Genomic DNA, 26,989 nt, shown 5'->3' with positions numbered 1-26,989 from the left:
CTGTAGGGCTGTGAGGGATCCATGCCTTGGGCCACAGCTCCACCCTGGCTGTCCTCACACAGGTGGCCACGTGCGGGGTCCGAGACAGCAGCATGGCGCAACATGGCACCACCACCTGCAGTCCCTATGGATCAGGAGGGCACAGCGGCACCAAACTGACCTCCACCACCCCATAGAGGGGTGATATCCCCCAAACCCTCCTCCTCCTTGTCTCCCCCATGATTTCCACAAGCATTCTGGCCCTGATATCTCACACAGATGGCTCTGGGGCACTCCATACACCAGGGACCACCCATACTCCCACCACCCCACATTGAGGCGCAGCAACCCCAAACCCCGGGGCGGCGCCCCCTACCCCCCTTGAAAACCCCCTGAAAACCCCTTGAGCACCACCCTCGCCCACCCCCTTCCCCCCAAGCCCCCAGTCCCCTCCCCTCCATCGCCCTTTTAAGACTCAGCAGCGGGGCGGGGCCGCGCCCGTCCCCGCGGAGCTCCGCGGGCGCCCCCTGGAGGCGGCGGCGGCGCCACCACCGCCCCTTTCCCCGGCCGCGGCCCCGGTCCCGGCGGTGGCAGCGGCGGCAGCGGCGGGGGCGCGGCCGTGCGCGTGCGCGCGCGCGGTGGCGGCGGCGGGGGCGCGCGCGCGCGGCGTTCCGTCGGGGCCCCGCGCCGCCGGCCCATTCATGCGGGGCAGCGGCGGCGGCGGAGGGAGGCAGGAGGGAGGGCGGCGGGCAGCGGGAGCAGGAGGAGGAGGAGGAGGAGGAGAGGAGGAAGAAGGAGGAGGAGGAGGAGGAGGAGGAGGAGGAGGAGGGCCCCGGCTGGAATGCGGTTATGGCTGGCGGCGGGGCTGAAGCCAGCGGGGACCCGAGGCGTGAGTAACGCGGCTGGCAACTTTCCTCTTCGTTTTTTTATTTTTTAATTTGATTTATTATTATTTTGGGGTGAAATCAGGCTTTCCACAACCCCCCCAATTTTTTTTTATTTTAAAGCGAAATGGGGAGGGGGTGCGGCTCCCCCCCCCCCCCCCCCCCCCAGCCCCGCATTGCGCCCCGCGGGGCCGGCAGGGGTCGGAGCCCCCCCCCCCCCCCCTTACAGCCGCGTTTTGGGGGGCTGGGTTCGGGTTTTTGGGATCCCCAAAGCCTGGGGGTGTTGGGGGGGGGCGGGTGGTTCCCCTCCACACCCCGGTCAGGGGGTAGACCCCCCCCCCGGGGGCTGCCACCGCCGTCCCCGCTCCCCTCCGTGGCGGTGCTGCCCCCGGTGTGTCCCCCCCGGTGCTGCGCTGCGAGAAAATCCCCTAAAAAAAAAAACCCAAATCCCAGCCTGTGAGGGCTGAGAGCTGCCCCTATGGAAGCGTTAAGGGGAGGGGGGGGGGGGGCTGGGGTGTAAGCAGGGCTTTAACATGAAGGTCACCGGGTAAGGAGGAGAGGGATGGCGAGGGGAAGGGAGGGGAGGGCAGGCAGGGACCTCGCTTCTGCGCTCCCCCCCCCCCCCCTTTCCCCAGCCCGGCCGGGTTTCGGGGAGGACGGAGACAAAAGCGGGACCTGGCGAGGCTGGGATGAATATTCATGGTGCTCCGTGCGGGCTGCGGGACGCGGAGGGGAGAAAAGTTGGCCGGCTGAGCTGCATTGTCGGGCTGCCTTCCCCCGCCTCGCCGCCAGATCCCTCTCCGCCGAGCGAGGGCTGTGGCGGAGCCAATTCCCAGCCTTTCGCCGGGATTTTTTTATTATTATTTTTTTTGATTTCATTTCGTTTTTTACCCCCCCCCCCTCCTCTTTCTTTTGTGCGAGGCCGAAAATAAAAAAAAAAAGAAAAAGGAGGAGACGAAGCTATTGACTACATCAAAGGTTATCCATTTGAAAACACCATTTTCCTCCGAGCAGCGGCTAATTGCTTCCTGAACAATCTCAGGGTCTTTTGTATCCGCTCAGTGGGCAAAGCCCAAAGCCGGGCGGCTCCATGGCTCTGGCTCAACGCACCGGCGGCCGAAATGCGGTAGAAACGTGGAGGAGCAGCGGGGCAGGAGCCTCTCGGATGATGTACAGATAATTTCCGAAGTGGCTGCGAGGAGGGGAGGCGGCGGCTGCTGCTGCTCGCGGGGCGCGGGTGCGTGCCGGAGGTGGCCGTGGCTGTGCGGGTGCCGAGGAATTTCGGGCTCCGGCTCCGTGCTCGGGGGGATGCAGGGACACCGGGGGCATCCCGCTCTGAGGGGCTCGCTTCCCCGCTGGGGCTGCGGGCGGATGCTCGGTGCACGTTCGGCGGCTGGGCTTTGTGGTGCAGCTCGGAAAATCAAAGTTTTGAGGGCGTTGGGTTTGGGAGCGCGGCGGTGCCGGTACCGGAGCTCTTGTGCAGCGAGCACGGATAGCCTGGAGGGCCTCAACTTTCCCCTCTTGGCTTTGCTTTTTTTTATTTTATTTTTTTATTTTTTTTTACGGATGTGTAAGGTTTGGAGCGGAGCACAGCGATCAGCCTCGGTGCGCGCTGGGGCTGCGCATGCAGCTAGGGCAGGCAGCCCTCGCCTCCGCCCGCAGACCCAAAACGCTTCCCCTGCCGAAGGCAGCGGGCCCTGCGGCACGAACCCAAACTCCTCCGAACTCCGGCGGGGCTGGGGCTGGCTGGCGAGAGGCTGAAATGGCAGAGGGCAGCAAGAGCCGTGCTGTGCCATGCTGTGCGCCGAGGCTGCCTCCCCTCCTCCCCGCCGCAGCGCCGGCAGAGCTCGGGGCCGGCCCCAGCCCCGCTCCCGGTGCGTCAGTGTGGTGCCAGGCAGCTGGGCTCCGTGGCCGTGCTGCGCCTTCCCCACCCCGTGCATGAAGGGGAAGGATCCGGCCATCGGATCGGGCTTAACGGGGGAAAGTTGTGCCTGTTTATTCTCTGGGCTCGGTGCGGGTCAGGGCCTTTGTTGCTGCTCGGCTGGCTGGAAGCGTTATCCGCCGGCGAGAGCTTCGCTCGGCCCCGAGCTGGGGATTCCTGGGCGGAGGAGCCCGGTGCTGCAGCGCTCGTGCCGCCGGGCTGCCTGCGAGCTGGGGAGCCGTGCCTGCAGGATCCGGCTGCCGCTGGGTCCCACCGGGCTTTGTCTGCATGAAGGTTCCCCCGGTGACAGCTTTGGCACCCTGGGGGACAGCTTCGGCACCCCTGGTGTGTCGGGGGAAGGAGGGAAGGGGGCAGAGGTGCTGCAATCCCTCTGTGCTGTGGGAAGGGGGCACGGGTCAGCCCAGTGCTGGGTCCTTCCCTTGCTGCCCGCAGGTTCCAGGTTTGTGTGGGCTTGGGACTGGGGCTGGTGGGGTTGTATTCGTGGAAACCTCGAGCTGCTGCCCTGTGGTTTGCTAATGTCTCCAAATTACGTCTCCAAATTGCGTCGTTAGGCACCGGCAGTGCCGTACAGAAGAGATCCAGGTGCTCCTGGCTGGGTTTTGGCTGGTGAGCAGCCCCGTGGCTGGGCACGGCAGGGGATGGGTGAGCGTGGCTCCTTGTGGCCCCGGTCCCTTCCCTCCTGTGGCCGTGGGCCCTTCTCCCGGCGGGGCGCTGAGCGCCATGACGCCGCGTGAAGCCGGGAGGAGCGAGCGTTTGCGTCAGTGCCGGGGCGGCCGGTTTGACTTGGGGCTGGAGACAACCCCCTTCTAGGCTGGCTGCAGCCCCCGACACGCTCAGGGCCGTGCTGCTGGAGCCTCCCGCTGCAGCCGTGGGTTTGTGCAGGGCACACGTGGGCTCCGGCACCGTCGGTGGCACGCGGCTCTGGCCGTGCCCCAGCTCAGCCCCGGGGAAGGGCGCAGCCGGGAAGCACAGGCAGGTACCCCAGCGCTTTCCTGGGCTGTGCTCACAAGCCAGCTCTGAGCAAACGTCTCAAGGGAGAAGCTCAGGCTTGGTTTTCGTGCCAGCCACAGGCAGATGTGGTTCGTTTTCCCTGTTTTTTGGTGTGTTGGCAGCCCAAACGTGTGCCTTCGACCTGCCGGAGCGCAGCCGGGAGCCGGGCGGTGCCTCCCTCTGTGCCTTGCCCGAGCATCCCGCAGCTGCCTCCAGCCTTTGTTCCAGGTGGAAGCCACCATTTCAAACCCTGAATTAGAAACATCTCGGAGTTTATTTTTCCCTTTAGCCAGGGTTTGGCAAGCCTCCTCCTTGTGGCCTGTGTGTCAAGATGTTCAAGTGTGTGAGCTTCAAGTCCAGGCTGTGCAGCCCAGCACGCAAACATTTTTGCTCCTTTCTGCCCTCAGGTCTCCTTGCGTGGCACGAGGGGGATGTTTTGGGTGACCCCTCTGTCCGTGTGGGTGCGAGGCCAGGGCTTTGCCGTGCAGCTGAGCTCCCCCCTGCCCCACGTGTTGGTCTCCGTGCCAAGAAGTTTTGTTACCTCTGGGAGAAAGTGCCCGGGTGAGCACGCTGCTCGCCCCGGGGCTCTGGGTGCCTGCGCCTGCCTTCCTTCTCCTCCCGCAGCCCGCCGGCCAACTTGGCACCGAGACCCGGAGCGCTCGTAATCCAATTTGGGCAGTTTAACCGCGCTTTGCTGTCCATGCTGCTGCCCGGGAGCTTTAATCTGGCTGTTGACCCAGGTTCTGGAGGTTGAGTAACCCACAACCAGGTGGATTTTTGGAAGCTGAGGCCGGGTCCGAGCCCTGCCGGTGGCATCGGGGCTGTTTCCCCGTGGAGGTACGAGCGGTGGAGGGCAGCGGGTACGGGTGCTGCGATTCCTGCTTTCCCTGCAGGGGATCCCTCCCACCCCTTCCCATTTTCCATCCACTCCCCCTCTTTTCTCCCGTGAAGATAAACCCTTCTGCCGGGGCTGCTCTGCAATCCACCGGTATTTTCGGAAATGCTAAGCCAAGGAAAATGAAGTCTCTCTCTTCCTTTTGGTTGCCTACTGTTTAATGTACAAAATACAGGGGTGGTAATTGCATTAAAACGTATATAATTATACTGGAGGGGGGGAAAAAAAAAATCTGGTTAATTGCTCGGGTGTTTTGAGCTGATAAATGTGGAGTGATTCATGCTTGCTTCGGAGTTCGCCGGAGCAGGGCTGCGGTCCGGCGTGCGAGGGGTTAGGAGGAGCCTTGTTTTCATGCCATTAGCAGGAAGTCAGCTCGGATTCCTCGCCGCCTGAACCGGCTCCAGGCTTCAGGCTTTCTCGGATCCCTCGCGTTTTTTGGTGTCCGGGGCCACTGATCCTCAGCCGTGCGGGGCCTCTGGCCCTGCTCCAGGCGGGCCTTGCGGCGGCGGTGTGAGGGCAGCAGCTCTCCGAGCCCCTCCGCTTTCCGTGCCAAAATATTCGAGCCCTTGCAGAACGAAATCCCCTGCGAGGGGAGAGGCAGACACCAGCCGGGCTGGAGGGGGGAGATCTCCTGCACGCCGCAGCCCCGTGCCCGGGTGCTCGCTGCCTTCTGCTCCCTGGGCACGGGCACCGGGGGTGCTGCCGGTGGCACCGGGTCCCATTTTGGGGCTGGCAGGAGGGATCACCTCCCGCTGGCGGTGGCACGGGGCGATGCGAAAGCCACATTTCCTTCAGCGAACGCCGACTCTGTCGGAGCCGCAGATAACATCGGAGGTAATTGCAGTGGCAATAAGTTGTTTGCTTTGTGTGCGCGGCCGCGCTGTGTATACAGGCAGTTGTTTCGCTCTTCCTGTGCAGACCGTGAGCTTCAACAAGGGAAGAGGAAAACCCAAAAATATTTTAGGAGTTTAAAAATAAGCTCGCGGCTTGGCTGGTGTGCAGGATGTTTCGCAGGGCCCTGTGTTCCCGCTTGGTCCCAATCCAGCTTTGCGGCCCTCCGGAGGTGTTGCTGGGTGGAAGGAGGGGTTGGAGGGTCCTGGGGGGCTCCGTCCTGCTCCCAGAGCGGCCGCGTCCTGCATGGAGCCAGGGGAGCAGAGCTCCCCGTGCTCGCTCGGGGTCCTGCCCCTCCGGGACCGGGGGGGCTTTCACCACGGCAGGGGGTCCGTGGGGGGCTTCACCCCTTCCAGCGGGATGGTGGTGGGGACATGGAGCTGTCCGATGGGCTGGTCGGCAGGGGAGAACCTGCTTTTCAGGCTGATGTCATCGGGAAGAAATGGGGGAGGAGAAAGGCAGGAAGGCAGGCGAAGAGATCGGCCTCCGCGGGTCGGCGAGAGCCTCCAGCAGCCCCGGGCTCCGATTGCCACCGGCTCTCCCTCCTTGCAGCCCCTACACTGGCGGTGCCTGCAGCCCTACAGGGGGATACCCTGGGGGGCACGGCCTCATGGGGTGAGGATTGGGGGCCTTGCCCTGCCTCTCCGCCGTGCTCCGTGTGCCGCGGTGTGGAGCCACGCGGCTCCCGGCCCCTCTGCAGCCTGACGTCACCGCGGGGCCACCGTGCAGCCGCTGTGGCTTGCAGGGGGCGAGCACCCTTCTGGCAGCACCTCGATCCCTCTTCACCCCACACAGCTTGCCAAGCTTGGGCAGGAGGCTGGCACCACTCGCTTCTGTGCCCAGCCTGGGGCCCTTTCCCTCTGGTTTTTCCCCCACAGCAAGGTGAGGGGCACAGCCTGCAGCAAGGAAAGTCTTGGGAGGGCTGGGGGTAAAAGGGGAATGGGCTGCAGCGTGGGTTTTGTCTGGGGAAACCTCCTTTCCCCGCCAGCAGACGCCTTGTGGTGCCCGCTGGCTTTATCCATACCCAGCAGGGCCGAGTGTGCCCTGCACCGCCTTGGCTCACCCTGTGACCGCAGCACGGGGCCGGGTGGAAAAAGAGGAATTTCGGCCCCGCCTGGATTTGTGCTGGATTAAAGCAGCCCCAGAGCCGGGAGCAGAAATCCTCCGGCTCTGCTCCGTCGGCACAAAGCAGAAGCTCCCAGGTGGGGTTTGGGGAAAGCTGTGGTGTCCTGGGGAGCCGGGCTGTTCCCAAACCCTGCCTGCTTGGGCAGGGGAGATCCTGGTCTGAAGGTCACCAGATGAGTGTGGGTGTGGGATATGAGGCCTTGAGCTGCCCTGGGTGCTGCTGGTAGGAGCCGCAGCCCCACCACAGGCCTGCACCGGGGGTCTGGGTGTGGGGTTTTGCGGCCTGTGGTGGTCCCTGGTGTCCAGGTGCTGTGGGTTAACCAGGTTCAGGCAGGACACCGGGGCCTTCTGGTGGCCCTGTGGAGCTTGAGGGAAGCGTGGGGGCACTTGGCAATACGTGTCTGGCTCGGGGCTGTGTGGGGAAGGCCTCTTGTAGGGCCCAGGTCTGCCTTTTGGATAACCACGTGTGCTGTGGGGGGGAGGGGAAGGGCAGCGTCAGGTTGTGCCTCAGGAGAGGTGTGTGAGGGGTGTGAGGCCCTGGTTTGTGTCTGGGGCCCTCGGAAGGGGTACGTGTGCCTGGTGGGGCCTGCTGAGGCTGTCCTCCTGCCTCTCTTTGCCTTGTGCTATTGGGGCTGGGAGAAACCTGGGAGAAACCATCCCAAAAACTCTGGTGAGACAGCTTTGGGTGGCTTTGTGCAGTGTGCGGCCTCTTGGTGGTGACATGGGCCGGGTACGGGGGGCTGTGCCCTGAGAAATGCCACCTCGTTTCCTTGCTGCTTCTCCTCCTGCATGCTGAGGGTCAAACTGCTCGGTGAGACCCTCCAGCAGTGGACGGGGGGGTGGGATAGGGGAGAGATCCCTGATCCAGGTCATTGTGCTCGAGGTTGGAGAGGGAGCTTCGGTCCTGATTTCATCAGGGTTTGGCTGCAGCCAGGGGTAAGGCCTGAAGCGATGGCGCTGTGGGGAGGGGACGGACCCGGCCCAGAGCTCTGTGAGAGGAGCAGGAAGGAGTTAAGGCAGCCCTGCCGCAGATGATGGCATATGTAGCGCAGCTCCCCGCTCGGTAACACCACCAGCCTTTTCTTATTGTTGCAAGGCTTTTCCCAGGCAGACGAACCTAAAAATACACCGAGCGTATTGTGAGACCGGCTCTCCTGTGGCCTGCGGGCTTTTCTCTCCTCCGTAGCATCTCCCCTCGCTCCCTTTCGCTAATTACTGGCAGCGAGGCAGCGCGAGCGGGTGAGAACAGAGCCGTTTCCCTCGGTCTGAAAGCTGCAAGCGGCTTGGATCAAGCACAGAAAAACCCCTCAGATCCCATTCCTCCTGCCCTCCCGGGGGTGATGCAGGAGGGTTTTCCCCCCCGTCGGGTTTCTCTCCCAGCCCCTGTTTCGCAGCGCTCCTGCAGAGCCGCTTCTCCCCGAGGAGGAGGGCTGAGGGCTGTGGGATGCTGTTCCCAGCACGAGCTGCGATGGGGGCTGCAGGGGGTGCTCAGCACCAGCCCTGCTGCTGCGAGGGATGCTCTTGGACCAGCTCAGGACCACGGCCCCATTAATTTCTGCAGGGGCTGCTGTTTCGTAGTTGGCACCAGGCAGTGTGCTGGCCTTGCTCCCCGAGCGAGCAGAGCTGGTCCTCGTGCTCTGTCCAGCCCTTGCCTTTCAAGGTGTGTTTTACCCACGGCCCCTTTGAGGTGTGTGTGTGTGAGCTCGGGGCTGCAGGCAGCGCAGCCGGGTCCTGTGTGAGCAGCACCTAAAGCCACACCGGCCTCCTGGCTGCTGCCGAGGCGAGGCTGTTACCAAATTTCCTTTCCGGCGTGGGATGAAAGGGGCCGGGGTGGATTTAGCGGGTGCGCAGTTGCTTTGTCAGCTTTGTTTCTGACGGCAGGTTTCCTGCTACGTGCGTGTGAGAGAGGAGAAACCCCACGTGTGTGCGCGAGCTGCTGGCTGCTTGGGGTTTCCATGATTTGGGACCGCTGTGGCTGTGTTTGGAGGGTGGGTCTTGCTTCCCACTGCGATCCCTGAGCCGCTTCTGGGACAAGATGCTGTTGGGAACATAGAAAAGAAGAAGGCAAGCTCACCTCTCCTGTAGTTTCTCTTTTATTTTATTTTAACCACCGCCGATTGCTTTAAGCAGGTCTTACTGTACAAAACCCCTGCTGGTGTCAGGGCACTAGGACGAGAAGTTGCTGCGAATGTATATTTAGGAGCAAGAAGTCTCCGAGGAGCTCTGCAGACTGTCATCTGTCTGCTCGCAGCTCGCCCCAGCTCTCCCTTGCTTTGCTCTCCTTCCAGCTCCCGAGGAACCGTTCCCTAAATTAATTTGGGAATCTCCTGTTGGGCTTTCTAGCCCTGATTTGTCACAGCAGCCTGACCTCTGGCGCATGTACCCGCTCCCGAAAATAGAAGCAATGAATAATGAGACATGTGCTGAGAAAACGACTTCCCCGTCCCGCTTGCCCGTCCCTGCGGAGCAGCGCGGGGTTTTGGGGTTCCCACGCCACCTCCACCGCCTGTCCCCGCTCCTCTTCCTCCCAGTGGCGTGCTGCTGGTGTCTGTCGGGTTTTGGTTAGATGGAAATCTCCTTGTGACAGAGCCCGGGGTGTTATTCCTCTCCTGGTGTCGGCGCAGATGAAGCAGCAGTCGTGCTGGGGTGTGTGTTTGGTTTGGGGCACCTGCGCTTGGAGGAGAAGGGAAAGTCATGGGCACAAAAAGAAATTTCGGGACAAAGGGCGGCGCAGTGTGGGGACACCCACGTCAAGCACCCAGGAAGCTGGCACCGCTGTTACTCCTCCTACCCCATCCGCACCGCGAGGAGAGCTGCAGGGCCCCACGACGAGCACAAACCCCGTGCTGTTGGCGCAGGGCATGGCACAAGGTGCTGTGCCTGGCTGCTGGGCGCTGCCAGCGGGGTGACGGAGGCCCTGGCCGTGCCCGTGGGCAGGAACCTTCCCCTGGCACCCCGCAGCCCCGGAGGAAACCGAGCTGCTCGCCGCCTCCTGCCCCAAGCAGCAGCTCTGTGCCGGCGGCGTGGCCGCATCCTGCGCCCCGCGGTGCGGTTAGGGGCTGGCGGGCGCCGCTCTGCTGGGCTTGTGGTTGTGGCCTTGCTGATAAGGTTCCTAAAACGAAGGTGCTGGGCGCTGGGGCTGCCTCCTGTCACCTCTTCCCCAGGAGGGACAGCTCTGTCCCGGCACGCCGTGCCCTGGGGTGTGGGCGCGCGCTCCCTGCTGGGAGCCTCTTGCCCTGACACAGCACCGCAGGGCTGTGAGCTTTGGACCACGTGAGTCACTCCCAGGGCCGGTGGCTCCACGTTCCCGTTCACTCCACACCCGCAGAGCTGGCTTAGCCTCCGAGGTGCTCACCCGGCGTTGCCCAAACCTCCCTCGAGGCTATAGCCTCGGAGGCTGCTGCGTGGGGAGGAGGGAGGCGCTGGGAGCGCTGCAGGAACGGGGAGCTTTCGGAGCTGGAGAGCTTTCGGAGCTGGAACGGAGCGCTTTGGGAGCTGGGCACGTCCACGAAGGGGATTTGGAAGCGGTGCAGGGACCTGCCCGGGGGCACGGAGGAGCCAGCAAAGCGGTTGCTGCCAGCCCTTGCTGCTATCGTGTGCGCTGCCGCTGGCACGGTGCCGGCTGCCCTCCGATGACACAGGTCCTGGCACTGCAGCCACAGTTCCTACCTGTGCCACTCCCTGCCGGGCATCCTGCTGTCGTGCTGGGCCCCGAGCGGGTTCTTCCCCGCACGAGCTGAGTCAGAGATGGGCGATAAGGAGGGGGAGGCTTTCCTCCGCCCGCTTTTGGAGCGTCTTATCTGCCAGGCTGGGCTGGGAAACAAAGGGCTGAGCTCACTTCCCGGCCGGGGAGCTTCACGGCGAGGTGTCCGGGCTGCTTGCTGGGGGGGAGCTGTGCCCCATTGCCAGATGAAGCAGAGAGCTGAGGCTGCACGGAGCACGTGGGGAGATGCAGAGCTCCCCATGCTCCCCGCAGCTCCTGATGGCAGCCCTGCATTTCGGAGCCCACTCTGCGCTCTGCTTTCTCGCTCCCCCTGCCCGCAGCCCTCCTGGGTTTTGTCAGGCAGGCAGGTGGCAGGGCTGGCAGGCAGCGTGCCAGGGCTCCCCGCGCTCCCAGCTCCTTTAAAAGGCGATTTTGAGATCCTCCTTTGGGCAGGGGCTGGGGCTGTGCCTCCTGCACCCCGTCCGGGCGATGGAGGAGCCCCGTGCTGGGAGGACGCAGCCCGCCTGGGCTCGAGTCCCAGCTCCCCTCCGCAGGCTCGGTCACACGCTGCTTGAGTAGTAAATTGGTGCCATTTGTGTCTGTCTTCATTCACAAAAGCCGTGCTTTTTCCTCTGCCTCTCCCCACCCCATTTGCCTCGCCTCTATAACAGCAGTGTCCTCTCGGCGCGCGGCGTGCCAGCAGCCAGTTCCACTGGGGGCGAGGCTGGGAGGGGGCTGGATATTTCGGAGATATTTCGGAGACATTTCTCGCTCGGCCAGGCACCAAGGACACCCCCGGCCTGACAATGGGGCCGTTTTCCCTTTGTGCTCACGAGCTGGGAGCAAACCCTGATTTTTTTTTCCACGTGCCGCGGTGGAACGGTGCAGGGCTGCGCGCCGCAACGCTCGTGGCTCGTTAGCAGCCGGTCCCTGATGGATGCTGGGGGGGATTTAGGAGCAGGCTGGGGCCAGCTACGCCCCGCTGGGCCATTTGTATGCGGGAGGTGTGCCGGAGCGCATCGCGAGGCCGCTGCCTGCCGGGGATGTGTCCGCCCTGCTCTGCTCTGCTGTGCCGCAGGCGTGCGGCCACCGCGCCTCCCGAGGGGGCTCGGTGAGGGGAGGCAGGGGCTGGCCCCTCTCCGGGGGCTTTGGGGCTCCCCGCATGGCAAGGCTTGTGCTTGGGGCCGGGATGGGGAGAATGAAGCACGTGGCTGCTCACGGGAAGGGATTTGTGGTGTGGAGCAGCGTGGGGAGGTTTCGGCATCCTGAGGGTCCTGGCACTTGGGGTCCCTGCTGGTTTTCCTCTGGGATGGGAGGTGGTGGGGTGATTTATGTTATCCTGCTAGGAGGATGTGAAGCAGCAAAGCCTTGCGGGGTGGGGTGGAGCAGGCTTGGTACCGCTGCAGGGAAGCCTCCTAACCCCGGTGTTCTCCTTTTCTCCTCTAGGGCTGAGCAGAGCGGTGGTGCCCGTGATGCCCTGAACGCCGAGTGCGGAGGAAGCAGAGGAGACTGTGTCCCGTTAGCTCCTCTTCCTTCCCTCACCCCCTTCGTTTGGGTTTGTTTCTATTTATTTTGCGGCCGGGCTTTGGGGGCATGGCCTCGGCCGGCCGCGGCACCGCCGCCATGCGGCTCCTTTGGCTCAAGCCCCGCTCGCCCCTCCACCTTTGGACCCTGCTGCTTTTGGGGAGCACCTGGCTACCGCTGGCGGAAGGCAGCCCCAAGCCTCCCTTTAGGACTTTCCCGGTTTCAGACTGGAGCTTGACGCACCTGGTGGTCCACAACAAGACCGGGGAGGTGTACGTGGGGGCCGTCAATCGGATCTACAAGCTCTCCAACAACCTGACGCTCCTGCGGACGCACGTGACGGGGCCGGTGGAGGACAACGAGAAGTGTTACCCCCCGCCCAGCGTCCAGTCGTGCCCGCACGGCCTGGTCAGCACCAACAACGTGAACAAGCTGCTGCTGGTGGACTACTCGGGGAACCGGCTCATCGCCTGCGGCAGCGCCTCGCAGGGGATCTGCCAGTTCCTGCGGCTCGACGACCTCTTCAAGCTGGGCGAGCCCCACCACCGCAAGGAGCACTACCTCTCCAGCGTCAACGAGTCCGGGACCATGTCCGGGGTCATCATCGAGGTGCTGAACGGGCAGAACAAGCTCTTCATCGGGACGCCCATCGACGGCAAGTCGGAGTACTTCCCCACGCTGTCCAGCCGCAAGCTGATGGCCAACGAGGAGAACGCGGAGATGTTCGGCTTCGTCTACCAGGACGAGTTCGTCTCGTCCCAGCTGAAGATCCCCTCGGACACGCTCTCCAAGTTCCCCACCTTCGACATCTACTACATCTACAGCTTCAGCAGCGAGCAGTTCGTCTACTACCTGACCCTGCAGCTGGACACCCAGCTCACCTCGCCTGACTCCACCGGGGAGCAGTTCTTCACCTCCAAAATCGTCCGCCTCTGCGTGGACGACCCCAAGTTCTACTCCTACGTGGAGTTCCCCATCGGCTGCGTGCAGGACGGCATCGAGTACCGCCTGATCCAGGACGCGTACCTCACCAAGCCCGGCAAGGCTCTGGCCAAGTACCTGGGCATCTCGGAGCAGGAGGATATCCTCTTCACCATCTTCTCCCAGGGCCAGAAAAACAGGGTGAAGCCTCCCAAGGAGTCTGTGCTCTGCCTCTTCACGTTGAAGAAGATCAAGGATAAGATCAAGGAGCGCATCCAGTCGTGCTACAGAGGGGAAGGGAAGCTCTCGCTGCCCTGGCTCTTGAACAAGGAGCTGGGCTGCATCAACTCGGTGAGTTGGCGCTCGGTTTTTGGCTGCTGGCCGTGCCCTGGGCCCCGTCCTGGTTACCTGCCCTGCCTCGTGCCCCCCCCTGGGGGGAGGATCCGTGCTCGCTCGGGGGCCCTGGTATGGCTGGGGCCGAGCGCTCGGCTTGCTGGGTCGCATTCCTTGTGGAGGCTGCGGCTTTGGTGTGGGAAGGCTGTGTCTGGGCTGGGGCTGAATCAGTGTCTGCCGAGAGCGGCTGGCCCCGAGCTGAGGCCGTGTGCTGGCATGGGGTGCTGGCGCCCCTGTGGGGTGCAGGAATAAAAAGGGAGGTGGTTTGGAGGGGCAGGACCTGGTTTCTCAGAGGGACAGAGGTTTGTCTGCTGCGTCTGTGCTGGGGGGACCTATGTAGGTGGCACATGTGAACCGGGGGGGCTGGCAGAGCTGCGGGGGCAGGAGGTGTGGGGAAGGGGGCGGACAGGTCGGTGCTCCCAGCAGGTCCCGTGGCGTGCAGGTAGGAGGAGAGGGGATCCAGGAGCACCTGGCTCCTTTTTCTTCCCGTCCCCGCAGTGCCAGCACCTGGCTGTGCTTGTTCCAGGCTGCGGGGCAGAGCCAGCAGCCAGCTCCCTGCCCATTTGGGGTCCCTTTGGGGGCTTTGGTTCCCTCCTGCTCACCACCTCCCCGCTCCCTGGGTGTGCTCGGGGGGCACCTCGCCAAACAGCAAGCAGGGTGCAGGTGCCGGATTGATTTTCTCCAGGCAAGAGGAGGCAGGAGGGGAGGGCGTGGGCACGGAGCCCACCGTGTCCTGGGTTTTGGGGTCAGCCCTGCTGCCGGGGGTGCCCGTGGAGCAGCCCAGCCTTCCTTCCCCGCCGCGCCGGAGGAGCCAGCTAACAGCTGCCTGACAAAGTAAAGGGTTTGCTGTCAAGAGCGCTGGGCTCGCAAATCAGATTTTGGCTTTGAACTAATTCAATTTTGGTGGAAAATGATGAAATCGTTACACTGCTGCCTGGTGGGTCGCGCAGCTGCTGGCTCAGGCGCAGGAGATGCCGGCTGCTTCCTCCCCGGGCACTCCCAGCTCCTCTCCCCCTGTGTTTGGGGAGGGGGCTCTGCCCAGTGTTTCCCCCCGTGCCCCATCCGAGGCTGGGCAGGCCGTGTCCCCCTGGGTTTTATTTTCTGCTCTATTTTCCCTGATGGGGAAATCGAGGCTGTTTGTGGCACCGCTGGGTGCTCAGCGGCTTCTCCGCGCGCCTCAGCTGCAAAAGGTGGGTTTTTGCAGGGAAACCAGGAAAAAAAGTTCTTGCATCCCACCGGGGGAAGGTGCTGGGATGGGGAGGGAAGTGCTGGCTCGGCAGCTGGTGCTGTGCCACGGGGACAGCGAGGGCTTGGCCGCGGTGCTGTGGTTACACGTGCGGTGACCTTGGGTTTTCCAACCTCACACCACGGTTGCTCAGCTGGAGGGAACGTCCTGGCCATGGAGGATTTGGGATCTAGCTGGAACATTCCCCTTTTGGGGACATCGTTCCCTCCTTGTTACCATTCCTCGTGAGTGCTGGAGCCCTTGGGGTGGGAAAAATGTGCAGGGTGCTGGCAGCTGCCTCCTGGGGGCTCGGAGCCCCTGAGGAAGATACGAGCAGGGCTGTGGGGCAGCTGAAGGATCTCAGGGTGATGGATGCTGGCCAGAAAACCAAGGGCATGGTGGGCTCTGTAAGGAGGCAGGACGGAATTGCTAGGTCAGGGCTTGCTCGGGATTTACGCCCGGTCTGTGTGGAAGACGTCCCGGGAGCTCTCCTCCTGCTCCTGCTCAGGATTTATGGCTTGAAGGCTCCCGGGAAGTGGAAGCCCGGCCCTTGGTGCTTCAGCACGGCCGTGGGAGTGCTCTGAGGGATGAGCTGTGCCAGCACGACGTGGGCATCACCCTCCGGAGCTCGGCTGGGAGGCTGAAATGAAATTTGGGGCGAGGAGCCCTGCTGCTGCCTGCTGCTTCCCCCAGCCCCGGAGCTTTGGGGTGCTCGTCCCCGGGTGCTTCCCCAGCAGGTGGGTGAAGGGTGTGGGAGGCCAGGGGTGCATGTGCTGCCATGAACTGCCCAATTACCAGCTAATTAATAACGCTGAGTGGCACAAGCTCGCCTCTGCTCCCCCATTGCCTCCCTAAGTGGGCCTGAAGAGAGGCAACGAGACAAGGCGGGTCGTGGAGACAGACGGCTCCTGGCTGGCTCTGTCTGCGCCCTGTCCTGCCTCTTTTGGGTGGGTTTCTGGGGAAAATGGGAGCTTTGTGCCCCGGCTCTGTGCCGGAGGAGGGGAGGAAGCTGCCTCGTGGGGTCCTGGGGGTGGCTGCAGTGGTGCCGGGGGTGCCCCAGCCCTCGCAGCGCCCGCTCGGCCCGACCTCGCCGCCGTGGTGCCTGCCTGCGCTTCCCTAACGAGGCAGCTTGCTGTTAATGAGCTAATTGTCGGCGTAATTATTTATCGAGGTGGTGGCGGCATCTTGGTGGCGGGCGGGTGCTCCTTGCGGCCCTGGAGTGCAGCTGTATTTGTCGTTTCCCAGAGAGTTTGTTGAGACAAAGCAGAGAGGAGTAAACACCATCAACATTTATCCTCTTGCATATTCAGCAGCTGATGAGGTTGGGGAAGCTGCAAATTGGAGTGCGGAGGGAACGGGAATTGCCTGGGCTGCCAGGGGCTGCCGGGGCTCAAATCCCTTCCTTGGGGCTCAAATCCCTTCATCGGTTGTGCTCGGGGTCGTGTTGGCCCCTCTGCTGCTGCTCGCCGGGCTCCGGCTTGCTCGAGGCTGTCGGGACCGAGGGGTGCGTTCCTCGTGTCTCATCTGAGGAGGGGGTTTTTGGGTGTCTGTGCCATGGGGATGTGGCCATCCAGGCCCTCCTGGGGTGCAGCCGGGAGGTTTGTGGCCGGTGCAAGGCAGGAGGAGGAGGCACGAGGTCTGACAGAGGTCCTCAAAGTCAGCCCAGCGTTGCTGGGAAGAGACCTTGCTCGGAGCCGCTCTTCTGCAGCCTGCACCTGGCACTGCGGGAGGGTCCCCAGTGAGGCTGACGGGCTGGAGAGCTGCAGATTCCCCTTCCCACATCCTTCTGGACAGAGAAGAGCGCGGTGCCCCTCATTCTTGATTTTGGGAATCTCCCCTGCCTGGCTGCACCCAAATGTTGCCCAGTTTGGGGAAGGCTGAGCAGGGGCCGGGCGCGGAAGGCAGTCGGTCTGCGCTCACATCCCAGCTCAGGCACCCCACAAAAACAGAAGTTAAAGAACTGAGCCAGCAAAACCCCATTTCCACACCACTTCGGGGGCTGAGCGTGGCCGGCTGGAGCCGTTCCCGTGGCTCAGCTGCAGAAGGGCTGGCACGGTGCTGGTGGCACCGCAGCCGGGAGCGGCACCGCTGGCTTTGGGTCAGTGGAGCGAGCCTGGGGGGTGACAGCGTGGCCATGTCCTTGTTCAACAGCCCCGTGGCTTTTCCTTGAGGGTTTTGGATGCTCAGGGCTGTGCTGGCCTCTGGTTTTGGGGCTGTTGTTGTCCCTGTTTGGGGTGGTGATGGCGGGGATGTTGTTTGCAGCCAGAGCCACTGGGTGCGGGTGCGCAGTGCACGGCGTTCCCCATGTTATGTGTGCATGGACCTCAACCCCCTTGGGGACTGGCACGCATTTGGAGGTGGTGGTTTGCCAAAAACCTCTCCCCTTTGAATTCCGAGTTACAGAAAGAACCTCATGGAGCAGAAAACCCCCTGGCCTGAGCAGGCTGCCTCTCCGGGCCTCCTCCCCAAACCACATCCCGGAGCGAGGTGTCTCGCTGCCAAAGGGAGATGTGAAATCATCACCTCCTCAGCTCCATCCTCCCATGGGGTGGGAGGTCGGCGTGATCCTTCCTTGTCCCTGGCTCTCACCAGAGCTCACCTCTCCCCTCTTTCCTTCCCGCAGCCCCTGCAGATCGACGACAATTTCTGCGGGCAGGATTTTAACCAGCCGCTGGGCGGGACCGTCACCATCGAGGGGACGCCGCTGTTCGTGGACAAGGAGGATGGGATGACCTCGGTGGCCGCCTACGACTACAGGGGCCAGACCGTCGTCTTCGCGGGCACGCGGAGTGGGAAGATCAAAAAGGTAGGGATGGAGCTGGCGGGGCCGGTGCCGTGCTGCTGGGGGGGATTTCTGCGCCTCCCCCGGCGGGATTTGGTGTGGTGTGGGGAGTGTGTGTCCCCGTTGTCGTTCTGTGCCAAAGAAATGCACAAAACCTCCGTGTCGGAGGGGTGTAACACAAAGGGATTGAGTATTTGGCTGCTGGTGGGTCAGAGTCCACCCTGTTGTCTCCCAGGGCTGCTGTTTTGCCCCATAGCCGTGATGGGGCAGGTTCTGCCTCCCCGTGTCCGTGTTGCTTGGTTATTGACGTGGAAAGGGCCCGGGAGGTGGGTGCTGGTGGCTTGGTGCTGGTGCTGCTGTTGGGGGAAGCTCCAGCTGGGGTGGCAGCGCTGCGTTGTGTGGAGTGGGCAGGACGGAGCCTCGCTGCTCCCCTTGGCTCTTTTTGGGATCGGAGATCCTGCATTCATTCCCTGCAGATCCTGGATCTGGCTGAAATGGGAGAGGTAGGGTCTGAAGCTGGTGTTTGTGCCAGGCAATGCTGTGCTCCTGCTGCCCTGGTGGGGATTTGGGATTTGTGGCCCATTTGGGGCTCGCCTCACACCTCCTGTCCCTTTGTGTGGGCACTGAGGTGCCGTGGCACGCAGGGCCCCATCCCGTATTTATCTCAAGGAGAGCATGGGAGCTGCCTTTACATGGAAGATTTGTTGCTTTCCCCTTTTTTCATTTTTTTTCCTAGCTCTTCTCAGTTTTTTTGGCACCGTCAGAGACACTCGCAGGTTGCTGAGGGCGCAGGCTGAGCTCTGGGTGCCCTGCGGAGCAAGGCTGGGGGTGCTGGAGACCCCAATTTTAGGGGAACCATCCCCTGCTGTGCCTTTGGGGGGTGCTCAGCCCTAATATCCTGCCCCCAGGGCTGCCCGGCGCACCGTCTGGGCCGGGGTGAGGTCAGGGCAGGGTCCTGGCGTCTGGATTTGCCTTGGATGGCAGCTCCCGTGCCCAGCACTTGGCCAGGCTGCTGCGTGCGCACAGAGCCTGCCTTTGTCCCCCGAAAAAGCCCCGCGGCCCTGCTGCCAGCAGGAGCGGCTGGGAGGCTGCCGGGCAGCACCTGCTGTACCCCACAGCTGTCCCCTGTCCCCCCCGTGTCCCCTCTGTCCCCCACTGGAGGGGTCGTGGTGCTGGGGACCGATGCAGATGGCATTTGGGGAGGGGACACGGTTATTCCAGGGGGAAAAATGGTATCAGGAGTGAAGGCAGGCGGGTCTCCTTGGCTGGCTGCCTGCTGCCAGCAGTCACGGGGCTGTGGGACGGGGTTTTGGGGATTTCTGCCCTGCCACAGGGTGAGTAAGGCGGGGGTGACTCTCACCGTGCTGCCGGCCCCGGGTGTGAGCCACGTCCGCGTGCTGCCTGTGGGCACCTCGGGGACCTCTCCTTCAGCCCCGGGGATGGGGAAGTGACACGGGGCTGTGGGCACGCTGCCGTGGGGACTGCCAGGGGGAAAATCTGTGCTCCCCGTGCCCGGCTGACACCGGGGAGGTCCCTTGGGTGATGGGGTTTTGAGCAGCCTCACAGGGAGGTGGCTTGGAGGAGCTGGGTGTGCCTGCAGCCCCTGCGTGCCCCTCGCAGCCAGCTGGGTCCTCACTTTCGGAGGCTGTCCCCGCAGCTCTGGCTGTCCCCGTGCCCCCGGAATCCCTTCAGCTCCGTCCCCAAAGCAGATGGCCTTGGGTGCGAGTGCTTCGGGGCGCGGCCCGGCCGGGAATCCGCTCCCCCTCTGCAGTTTGTGCTCTCCCTGGGCTTGTTTATCCTCTCCCACGGAAGGCCCAGCTCAGCCGGCCCCTTGTTTGGTTTCCTTGGCTCCTCCGCTCGGAGGATGATGATAATAATAAAAAAACTAAAACAAACTCTGCGTGCTAAGTGGGCTGGCCCTGGCCGGGCGCAAACACCGGGACCTCGCCGCTCCTCCTGGGGAGCATCGCGTGCAGAGGGAAGGCGAATTCCCAGCTCCTGTGTGACCCTAAAACGGGGCTGTGGGGCTGGTGCTGAGCTCCGTGCAGGGCTGTGTGCAGCAGGAGGAGGCCACGGCTGGCCGGGGTTTTGCAGGAATTTCCCCGTTCCCTGCTGGCCCCCGGCTGGGAGCTCGCCGGGACCTCGTTGTCTTGCCTGGGGCAGCACCGGTGCTTTCTGTGCTGCTTCATTTCCTTCCAAGGAACGATTTATTTTTATTTTTTTCCCCTCTCTGGGTGTTTTAACAGCCAAATCTCTTCCCCTCGTAAAAAGCCCCCTGCTTTCTTCCTCTCCCCCTTCCCCCAGCTGTGCAGTGAGTCAGGAATTCTCCCCTGCGGGCGGCAGGGAGCGGGGGCTCTGCCGGGCACGTGCTGGGGCTGCACCCCGCTGCGGGCAGGGCTGGGGCAGGGCATTGGGGTGTCTGTGCTCTGCTCTCAGGGCAGGATTGGGTGCAGGGGGAGGTTTTCCTGGCCTCCAGGAGCCCAGCTGGGGGTTGGAGACCTCCCTGCTGGCTTTTTGGGGAGGCTTCGCAGCCCTGCATGGGGCTGGCGTCCTCCCGGCGCTCCCCAGCGTGGTTCAGTGGTGTTGCTGTTTGTGCATGAAAGCAAAACTCGCCCAAACTGGCTTTCCAGCCCACAAATCCACTCCTCAGCCTCTCGGGTACGGGCTGGCATCACCCGGTGGAGGTCGGGGTCCACGTGAGCCTGGGAGGGGGAGGCACGAGGCCCCCGGCCCCCCGGCCACGCGGCTCCTTCCACACCGCCTCCGCTTAGCGCTAAGGCAGCTTTAAGCAGCTCTGGCTGAGAAGGGGCCCATTGTGTCTGCCCGAAATCCGGCTCCTGGGGAACAGGGAGGGCTCAGAACCCTCGTGACCCCCCCCTGTCCTCCCCCCTCCTTGCACGGAGCTCACCCCTTGTAGGGCAAGGTGCCCTCGCCCCGCTCCCGGGGGCAGCTTTGGTGCTCGTGGCCCAATTTGGGGACGGTGCCATGGGGCCGTGTGTGTGTTCAGCCACCTGGGGCAGATCCTGCAGCATCTCTGCCACAGCCCACCTGCCTCCCCTTGCACCATACAGTGGGGCAGCCTTCTATAGGGCACAGGGCATTTTAGGGGTGCTACGGGGCAGGACCTGTAGCCCCCAAGCCCTGCTGGATGGGCGAGCGTGATGGAGCCGGGGAAGGCAGCTGGCGGCACTGCACAAGGGCCTTTTGTTCCTGCTGCCTCGTCCCTCTGTGTCCCTGTCCCATCCCACGGGGACCTTGCTCCCCCTGCCCACCACTTATGGGGCTCCCTGAGGGATTCAGCCCCGTTCCTAGCAGGGAGACGGGCGCCCGCATCCTCCCTGGTCAGTGGCTTGGCACAACAAGGTGCCCAGTGGCTGCCACAGCGAATCCATCAAACACCTCTCAGTGTTCCCAGCCCCCTTGAGAGCTCTTCTTAAGTGCTGGCTGCTTTAATTGAGGTGGAGACGGCCCCGGTAAGTGGATGGGGTGAGGGGAGAGGGGGCTGCGGAGCCCCCCCCCGGTGTCCCCCGCTCGTGGCGGGCAGCGCGCGGCGTCGCCCCGGCAGGCTCAGGAGGAAGGGGCCCCGCTGGCTTTTTGTCGAGCTCCGAACAGGATGTCTCATTGTTGGAGGAAACAATTAGAAATTCATCGTGAACCCACGGCCTCTGGGACCGGCTTGGGGAGGGGTGGGGGGGCTGCTGCCGGCTCCGTCCTCGGGTGACTCTGGGGAGGGACGCGCTGCGCTCGGGCTCCCCGCCTCGAGCAGGATGGGGCTGAGCCCCCGCGGCTCTCCCAGCCCCTGCAGCTCCCAGCCTGGCTGCCCCAAGCTCTTCACCTCCATAACTCTTTTTTTATTTTCCTCCCCCATCTGCTCCGCAGTCAGCACAAAGCCGGCAGGTGAGGAGCTGGCGGAGAGGAGCCGGGCTGGCTGCCAGGCGGGGACGTGGCCGCCAGGCTCAGCCCTTCCCCGCACGCAGCGCTGACTCGGCGCCTCTCCCGGCTCCCCGCAGCCCTGCCAGCGGGGGCATCGCCCTGGGCACCCTCCCCAAGGTGACTTCGGGAACCTCCAGGACGTGCCCGTCTCCGGGATGTGCCCATCTCCGGTATTTTTTGGTGCTTTCTGCGTTTCCCTTCACTCAGGACCCTGCCCGTGGCACAGGGACGTGAGGTTTGGGGATGGAGCTGCAGATGCGCACTGCAAGGAGTGAGCTTTTAGGCTTCATTGAGCTGTGAAGCTTGGAGGGTGCTGAGCACCCCTGGGTGTCCCCATGCCTCTGACCTGGTGCAGTCACAGCCCCTCCATGCACAGAGCTGGGCACGGCGCTCGCTGCGGAGCTGGCGGTGGCAGGGCAGGGTGGAAACCACCCCGCTGAGATGGAAATGAGCTGGGAGGCCCCGGCGCTGTGGAGGCCCTCCTGTCAGAGCCATTGTGCCTATTGACGGGCTGGAAAGCTGGCTAATTTTGGCTTTTCAGGTGGGAGAATAGCCCCGGCCTCCCACCAAAGGCAGCGGAGAAAAGGGAGGGCACAGGGCAGTGCTGGCATCCCGCCTGCCTTCCTGCAGCCCGGGTGAGCAGTGCCTGAGGGGTTTGTCCTGGTCTGGTGGCCCCCGGGTGGCCCTGCATTTCTCCTTTCTCCTTCCAAGGTGCTTCTGAGCTGGGCACGGCCCTGAGCTCCCACCCCATGGCCTTGGGGTTGGGACTGGAGAGGCGGAGGCGACCCCATGGAGCAAAGAGGGTTTTATTTTTGCTGCTCTTGGTGCTCTCGAGGGCAGCAGCCATCAGTCACTCTGTGCATGGCACCGGGGGTCCCGAGGAACCTGAATGCAGCAGGGGGCTGGTGCTGGGGCAGCATCTTCCCCGTGGAGATCCCCACGAGAGCAGAAAGAGCCATGGGAGGCTGAAAAACCCATGTGTTTTTTAGTAGCTCCCACTGTAATGATGTATTTTGGATCGCTCTCCTGTGTTGGTAAAATTACCAGACCTTGAACAAAGGGAAGGAAAAAAAACCACAAAACAGTCTCTCTGACCTTGGAGCTGGTGGTTCGCTCGTCTTCATTTCATCCCCCTGGCTGGGGGTGCGGGGCAGTTTTGGGTGTTATTTATAGTCCGCTGGGCTCGGCGCTTTCCTTTACCAAGCAAAAGCTTCTCACCTTTGTTCCTGATACTGCAGAGAGGAGCTGCTTACGGGAAAAGGAAGAATCAGCGAGAAATTGTTGCGTGTTCCCCATTGTGGCAAAGCTTTGCGGTCTGGAAAGCCCCAGAGCAGCGTGCACATCTCCTTGGGTGAGCGTAAGCGGGGTGGGTGCTGCCCGGAGGGGCACGGCCTGGTGCTCTGCAGGGCTGGGCAAAGTCTGAGCCCGTACTGGTGAGGCTTTCCATGTCTGGCATGCTTGGCAGTGGGAGAAATATGGTGTTACCCTAATTCTTCCCCTCTCCATCCCCCTGGGAAATAGGGGCTGCGTTCGCCCCGCTGCCGGAGCCAGGAGTGCCATCACCTGCCCGCGTCCCCCTCCTCCGGCCTCGTTTGTAACTGACAGACTCGTTGAAACAACAAATGTTGCCGTAATTTAATTTTCAGACAAACAATAGTCCGGGGACAATGTTAAATTCATGAAACTGGCTTAATGTGATGAAATTTAATGAAGCAATTTGTGTGCTATCCTGGGCGCCGGCGCTGTGCAGGCCCCTGGCTCCGTGCGGCTTCCCCCTGCTCTGCCGGCAGCTCCGAGCATCCCTCACCTCCCTTGTGGCCACGGGGGAGTGAGTGTGCTGGGACAGCTTCTTTTGGGATTTTGGGGATGTCGCTGCGTCCCGCTGAGCAGTCTCTCTTTGGGGTATGAGACAGGGGAAGGGGGATCGGGTCGGTGCCATGTGGAGAGGGGAGAGGCCTCTGGGGTACTCACCGTGGGGCCGGTAACTTCTGGTGGTGCCTCTGTAGTAAGAGCAGCGCTTCGTAGGGAGAGCACATTTTGGATTTGGGAGGGTAAAAGTGGTTTGTGAAGCAACCGAGGAGGCGGTTTGGAGGGTGGAGAGCCCCGCTGCTTGCTCCGGAGGTGGGCTGGGTTTGTGCCACCTCGCCAGAGCCCCTCGGCGCAAAAAGCCTCGGAGGCTTTGCCCCTGCTCGTGTTTTTGGGGGCACAAGGAGTGTGTTGGATCTTTCTCACCTGCCCAAATCCTCCTAGCGGCAGCCCTGCTGCCACCTGAGTTCCCCCAAACTCATATTTACCCTGAAGGATGCCGCCAAATCCTTCCGGGGGTGGATTTTTGTTCTCAGCGGGGGCACTCGCAGGCAAGGTTGCGGTCAGCAAAGCCCCTTGCAGTCCTGGGGGCTGTGGCTGCAGCAGGTCCTGTGCTGTGGGGCTCGGCCTCCTCAGGGCTGGCTCAGTGCCTGGCCTCTCCTTGGCCTTCTGGTTTCCATCGGTGGTTGAAAATCTTCAAAAATCTTCCAAAATCCAGGCCTGTGTCTCAGCCCAGCTGTGTTTCCCTGCTCCTTGGGGTCGGTGTGCTGGGGCCTGGCTGGGCTCGCCACCGGGCCTCTCGGGGACGGTGCTGCACGCGGTGGTGTTTCTTGAAAAGTAAGCAAAGACCTTAAAAAAAAACAAACCCCAAAACAAATAAAACACCACAACCCCCCAAAACAAACAAAGCCGCACCTCGTCTGCGCGGCCGGTGCCAGCTACGGGGCTGTGGGGGTGATTTCCACCCGGCTTCGGGGATGGGAACTCCCCAAATTGAATTCTCTGTTTATTTCCCCAGGGTTTCTCTGTGTTACTCTCCCTCTCTTTCTGGTATGTTTATGAGCCTCAAGGGATCTGTTTTTACGCTCGACGTTTAAAATTAAAGACGTGTTTCTCTTCCAGCAGGTGAGATAAACACTCCGTGGCTTAGCGGAGGGTTTCCTTCCTGCCTCTCCTTCCCCCTCTTAAATCCGAAAACTCGAGGGCTGGGAGCTGCCTGGGCTGGGAGAGCTGCATCGCCGGGCTCTTTGGTGTGGGATCTTCGGCTTCTTGGTCCTTCTGGTTTTAAAAGAGGGCAAAAATTACAGCCTTGGGTGCAGGGACGGAGGGAATCGAGGCAAGCACCAAGGGAAGAAGCGCGCGTGGCCAGACTTGGGGAGAAAAATGCACTCCCACCGCCGCGCATCACCAAAACCCCGTGCGTCGTGAGCTCGGTGGCTCAGCCCCTTCCTCTCTCCTCTGCTGTCCTTTTGAACCTCTCTGCCTGACATCTGCTCGCGCAGGCTGTTGAAACAAGACCTCTGCTCCGGTTTGGAAATGGAAGCGATTAAGAAGCCTGCAGAGAGCTCTGCTCTGACACCGTATCCGCCCAGGTGCCGTTTGGTGCCTGGCTCCCGGGGACGGGAGCAGCCCCGCTCCTCCCCGCCCAGCTGCTCCTCGCGCCTGTCCCACGCGCTGCGAGCCTTGAGAGCTGAGCCCAACACACCAAAAAGGTGTTTTTCTAGATGAGATTTGGTCTGTTCGTTGTTGAATCAATGCTGTGTCTGCAGATGGGGTATGGGGTGCCTGGGGAGCAGGTTTTGGGTGCCAAATGTCACCTCCCACGTCCCGGCCAGCACCACGGCGAGCAGTGGCTCTCGCTGGACAAAGCGGTCAAGGCAAAACTGTTCCTGACCCCCTCTCCTCCTTAATTCTCTTTGTTTCTGAGCAGGGAGAAGCAGAGCGAGAGAGCGAGCATTTATTGTACTCGCTGTGTGTTTCTGGAGATGTTTTTCATCAGGACGATGATAGTTGCATAGAGGCAGCTAATTGGGGGAGAAGCTGATGGCAACAAATGTCAGGAATTCTTCGGGGATGGTTTGGATGGGATGCATTTTTAAAGCCTCCCAGCAAAAAAAATATTGAAACCTTGGCCTATTTTGAGCCTTGCCAAGAGAAGAAACTTGAAAACTGGAGTTTTCACACGTGTGTGTGTGTGTGTGTGTGTGTGTGAGTTAACCCCAAGCACGTGTTTTGCGCTGCGCGGCGGGGGCTGTGGAGCCGCACGGGGGGCAGGCACAGGAGCCCTGCAGGTCCTCGAGTTTTGGCAGAGCGATTTTGGGCACGGCTCAGCTCCCTGCTGCCTGTCTCTGAGCGGGGCTGGGGTCAGCTCCTCTGGGTTTCTCCTCCCCGTGACCTGCGGCTGGCGATGCCCGCAGCCAAAAGGCGGAGCGCGGCGTAAGGGCGTGGGGAGAGCTTTGATTTGATATCTGTGGGTGATAAAGGGAAGAATGAAGGCGTAAAGGTGATGGCAGCACCTCGGCTGCCTCTGACCTGTGCTGTTTGTGGTTCGTGGCACGTGGGCTGCTCGCAGCCTGCCCGGGTCGCTGCCTCTCCAGAGGGGCAGGAGCGAGAGGAGGTTTGGGGAGGTTTGGCGTGAAAAATGGGGATTTCTGGGAGGAAGGAACCATCTCGTGATTTCCTGGGGAGGATTTCTCTCTCTGAAACTTGCCCGGGACGTTGCAGCAGTGTGAATCCATCTGGGAGCTGCGCTCACCCCCCGTGAAGCCCAGCCCTCTTGTTTTCTGCCTCCCCCCCCACCCCCAGGCGCTGCGGTACCTCCAGCCCCAGCTGCAGCGCTCGGCGCTGGTGTGTTTTTCATAAAGGCTCTTAATCACGGGCAGGATGTTTCTGTTTATTCAAGAAACGAAATCACACAAACAACCCGCCCCCAATTTGGCTTTCGCGGAGCATCAGCTGCTTGACCCAGGCTCTGGGCAGAGCCACAGAAAATCCTCCCCTGGCCTCCCGCAGCCCAGCCGCCGGGAGCACGCCTCCGTGCCCTGGAGAGGTGCCCGGTGTGCCCGGCACCGGGGTGCTTCCTGCTCACGATCAGCCTGAGGGCTCGCAGCCAGGGCTGGCTGGTCCCTGGGGCTTGTTTTGACCCTGTCAGCATCCCACAGGAGGCTCGGGGACCTGGGCACAGGGGTTGGTCCCCGTGAGCCGTGCTGGCCCCGTGTGAGCGGCGGTGCCGGCTCCGCTAACGAGAGCGTGGTTGGTTTTTGGCTGAGCTGGCTCCTGGCGAGGGCTGGAGGTGAGCTGGAGCCCGGCAGCTCATTCCTGGGCGCTGAGGTTGTGCGTCCTCGTGTTTGGGATCCCAAACAACAGCACCCCAGGGCGCTCACCCCTGGCTGTGGCTGCGCTGTAGAGCCGCCGCCAGCGCCGGTACGGTGACGTCGGCTTTTGCTTGGGGCCCTGTCCTTTGGGAAAAGAGCACAGGAATGTGTCAGGGTGGGCAGAAATACAAACCTGCCTTCTCTCCTGCCTGTTGCATGCGTCGGTCCCGTCGCTGTCGTTTCCATGGCAAAGCAGCGGGCCCGAAACCCAGCGAGAGCGGAGCCCGCGCCGTGCCCCTCCGCGTTCGGAGGAGCGGAGTCCTCGGAGACGAGGAGAATAATTTAACGAGCCATTAACGAGAGCGGGGGGTGGGGGGAAAGCAGCGGAGGAGCCGGAGCAGGGTCGGGGAGGGGGCGCGGGGAAGCGGGGCTGGTTTTTTGGCAGGGAGCGGGTCACGTTGGCAGCCCGCTCGCCTCGCCTCCGCCGTGTTGTGAAGTTTTGGAGGTTGCTTGAAAAGTGTCTGGGGAGCGGTGGCGAGCCAAGCGGGCCGCGGGCCAGCTCTCAGCTAAACATGTTGTTGTGTAAAATTGCAGTCAATTAATTTGAGACCTGCCAATTTCAACTGCAGAGCGCTAGGAGGTTCTGTCAAGTCTTCAACGGGATGAAAAGGGGAGAGGGGAG

The 26,989-nt window shown here is 62.4% G+C and overlaps 1 protein-coding gene across 5 annotated transcripts in view; it reads left to right on the top strand.

Annotated features, from left to right (window-relative positions):
* The first annotated feature begins 654 nt into the window (after positions 1 to 654).
* PLXNA1 (plexin A1) overlaps positions 655 to 26,989 on the top strand; it is a 103,566-nt gene continuing 77,231 nt past the window's right edge. For 2 of the 5 annotated variants that reach the window (XM_068695082.1, XM_068695079.1), the window contains exons 1-3: positions 709 to 868; positions 11,856 to 13,205; positions 17,096 to 17,278. In XM_068695082.1, the coding sequence (XP_068551183.1) occupies positions 12,003 to 13,205; positions 17,096 to 17,278 (1,386 nt within the window). In that variant the 5' untranslated portion in view covers positions 709 to 868; positions 11,856 to 12,002. Of the gene's footprint in view, positions 869 to 1,949; positions 2,101 to 5,128; positions 5,525 to 11,855; positions 13,206 to 17,095; positions 17,279 to 22,425; positions 22,539 to 24,115; positions 24,138 to 26,989 lie in introns of those variants that run through there. The other 3 variants (XM_068695083.1, XM_068695081.1, XM_068695080.1) reach the window with 3 other exon arrangements.

This window comes from Anas acuta, chromosome 11 (assembly GCF_963932015.1).
Source record: "Anas acuta chromosome 11, bAnaAcu1.1, whole genome shotgun sequence".
NCBI lineage: Eukaryota > Metazoa > Chordata > Aves > Anseriformes > Anatidae > Anas > Anas acuta.
The sequence above is the reverse complement of the archived record's forward strand: the minus strand, read 5'-3'. Positions and strand labels throughout refer to the sequence as shown.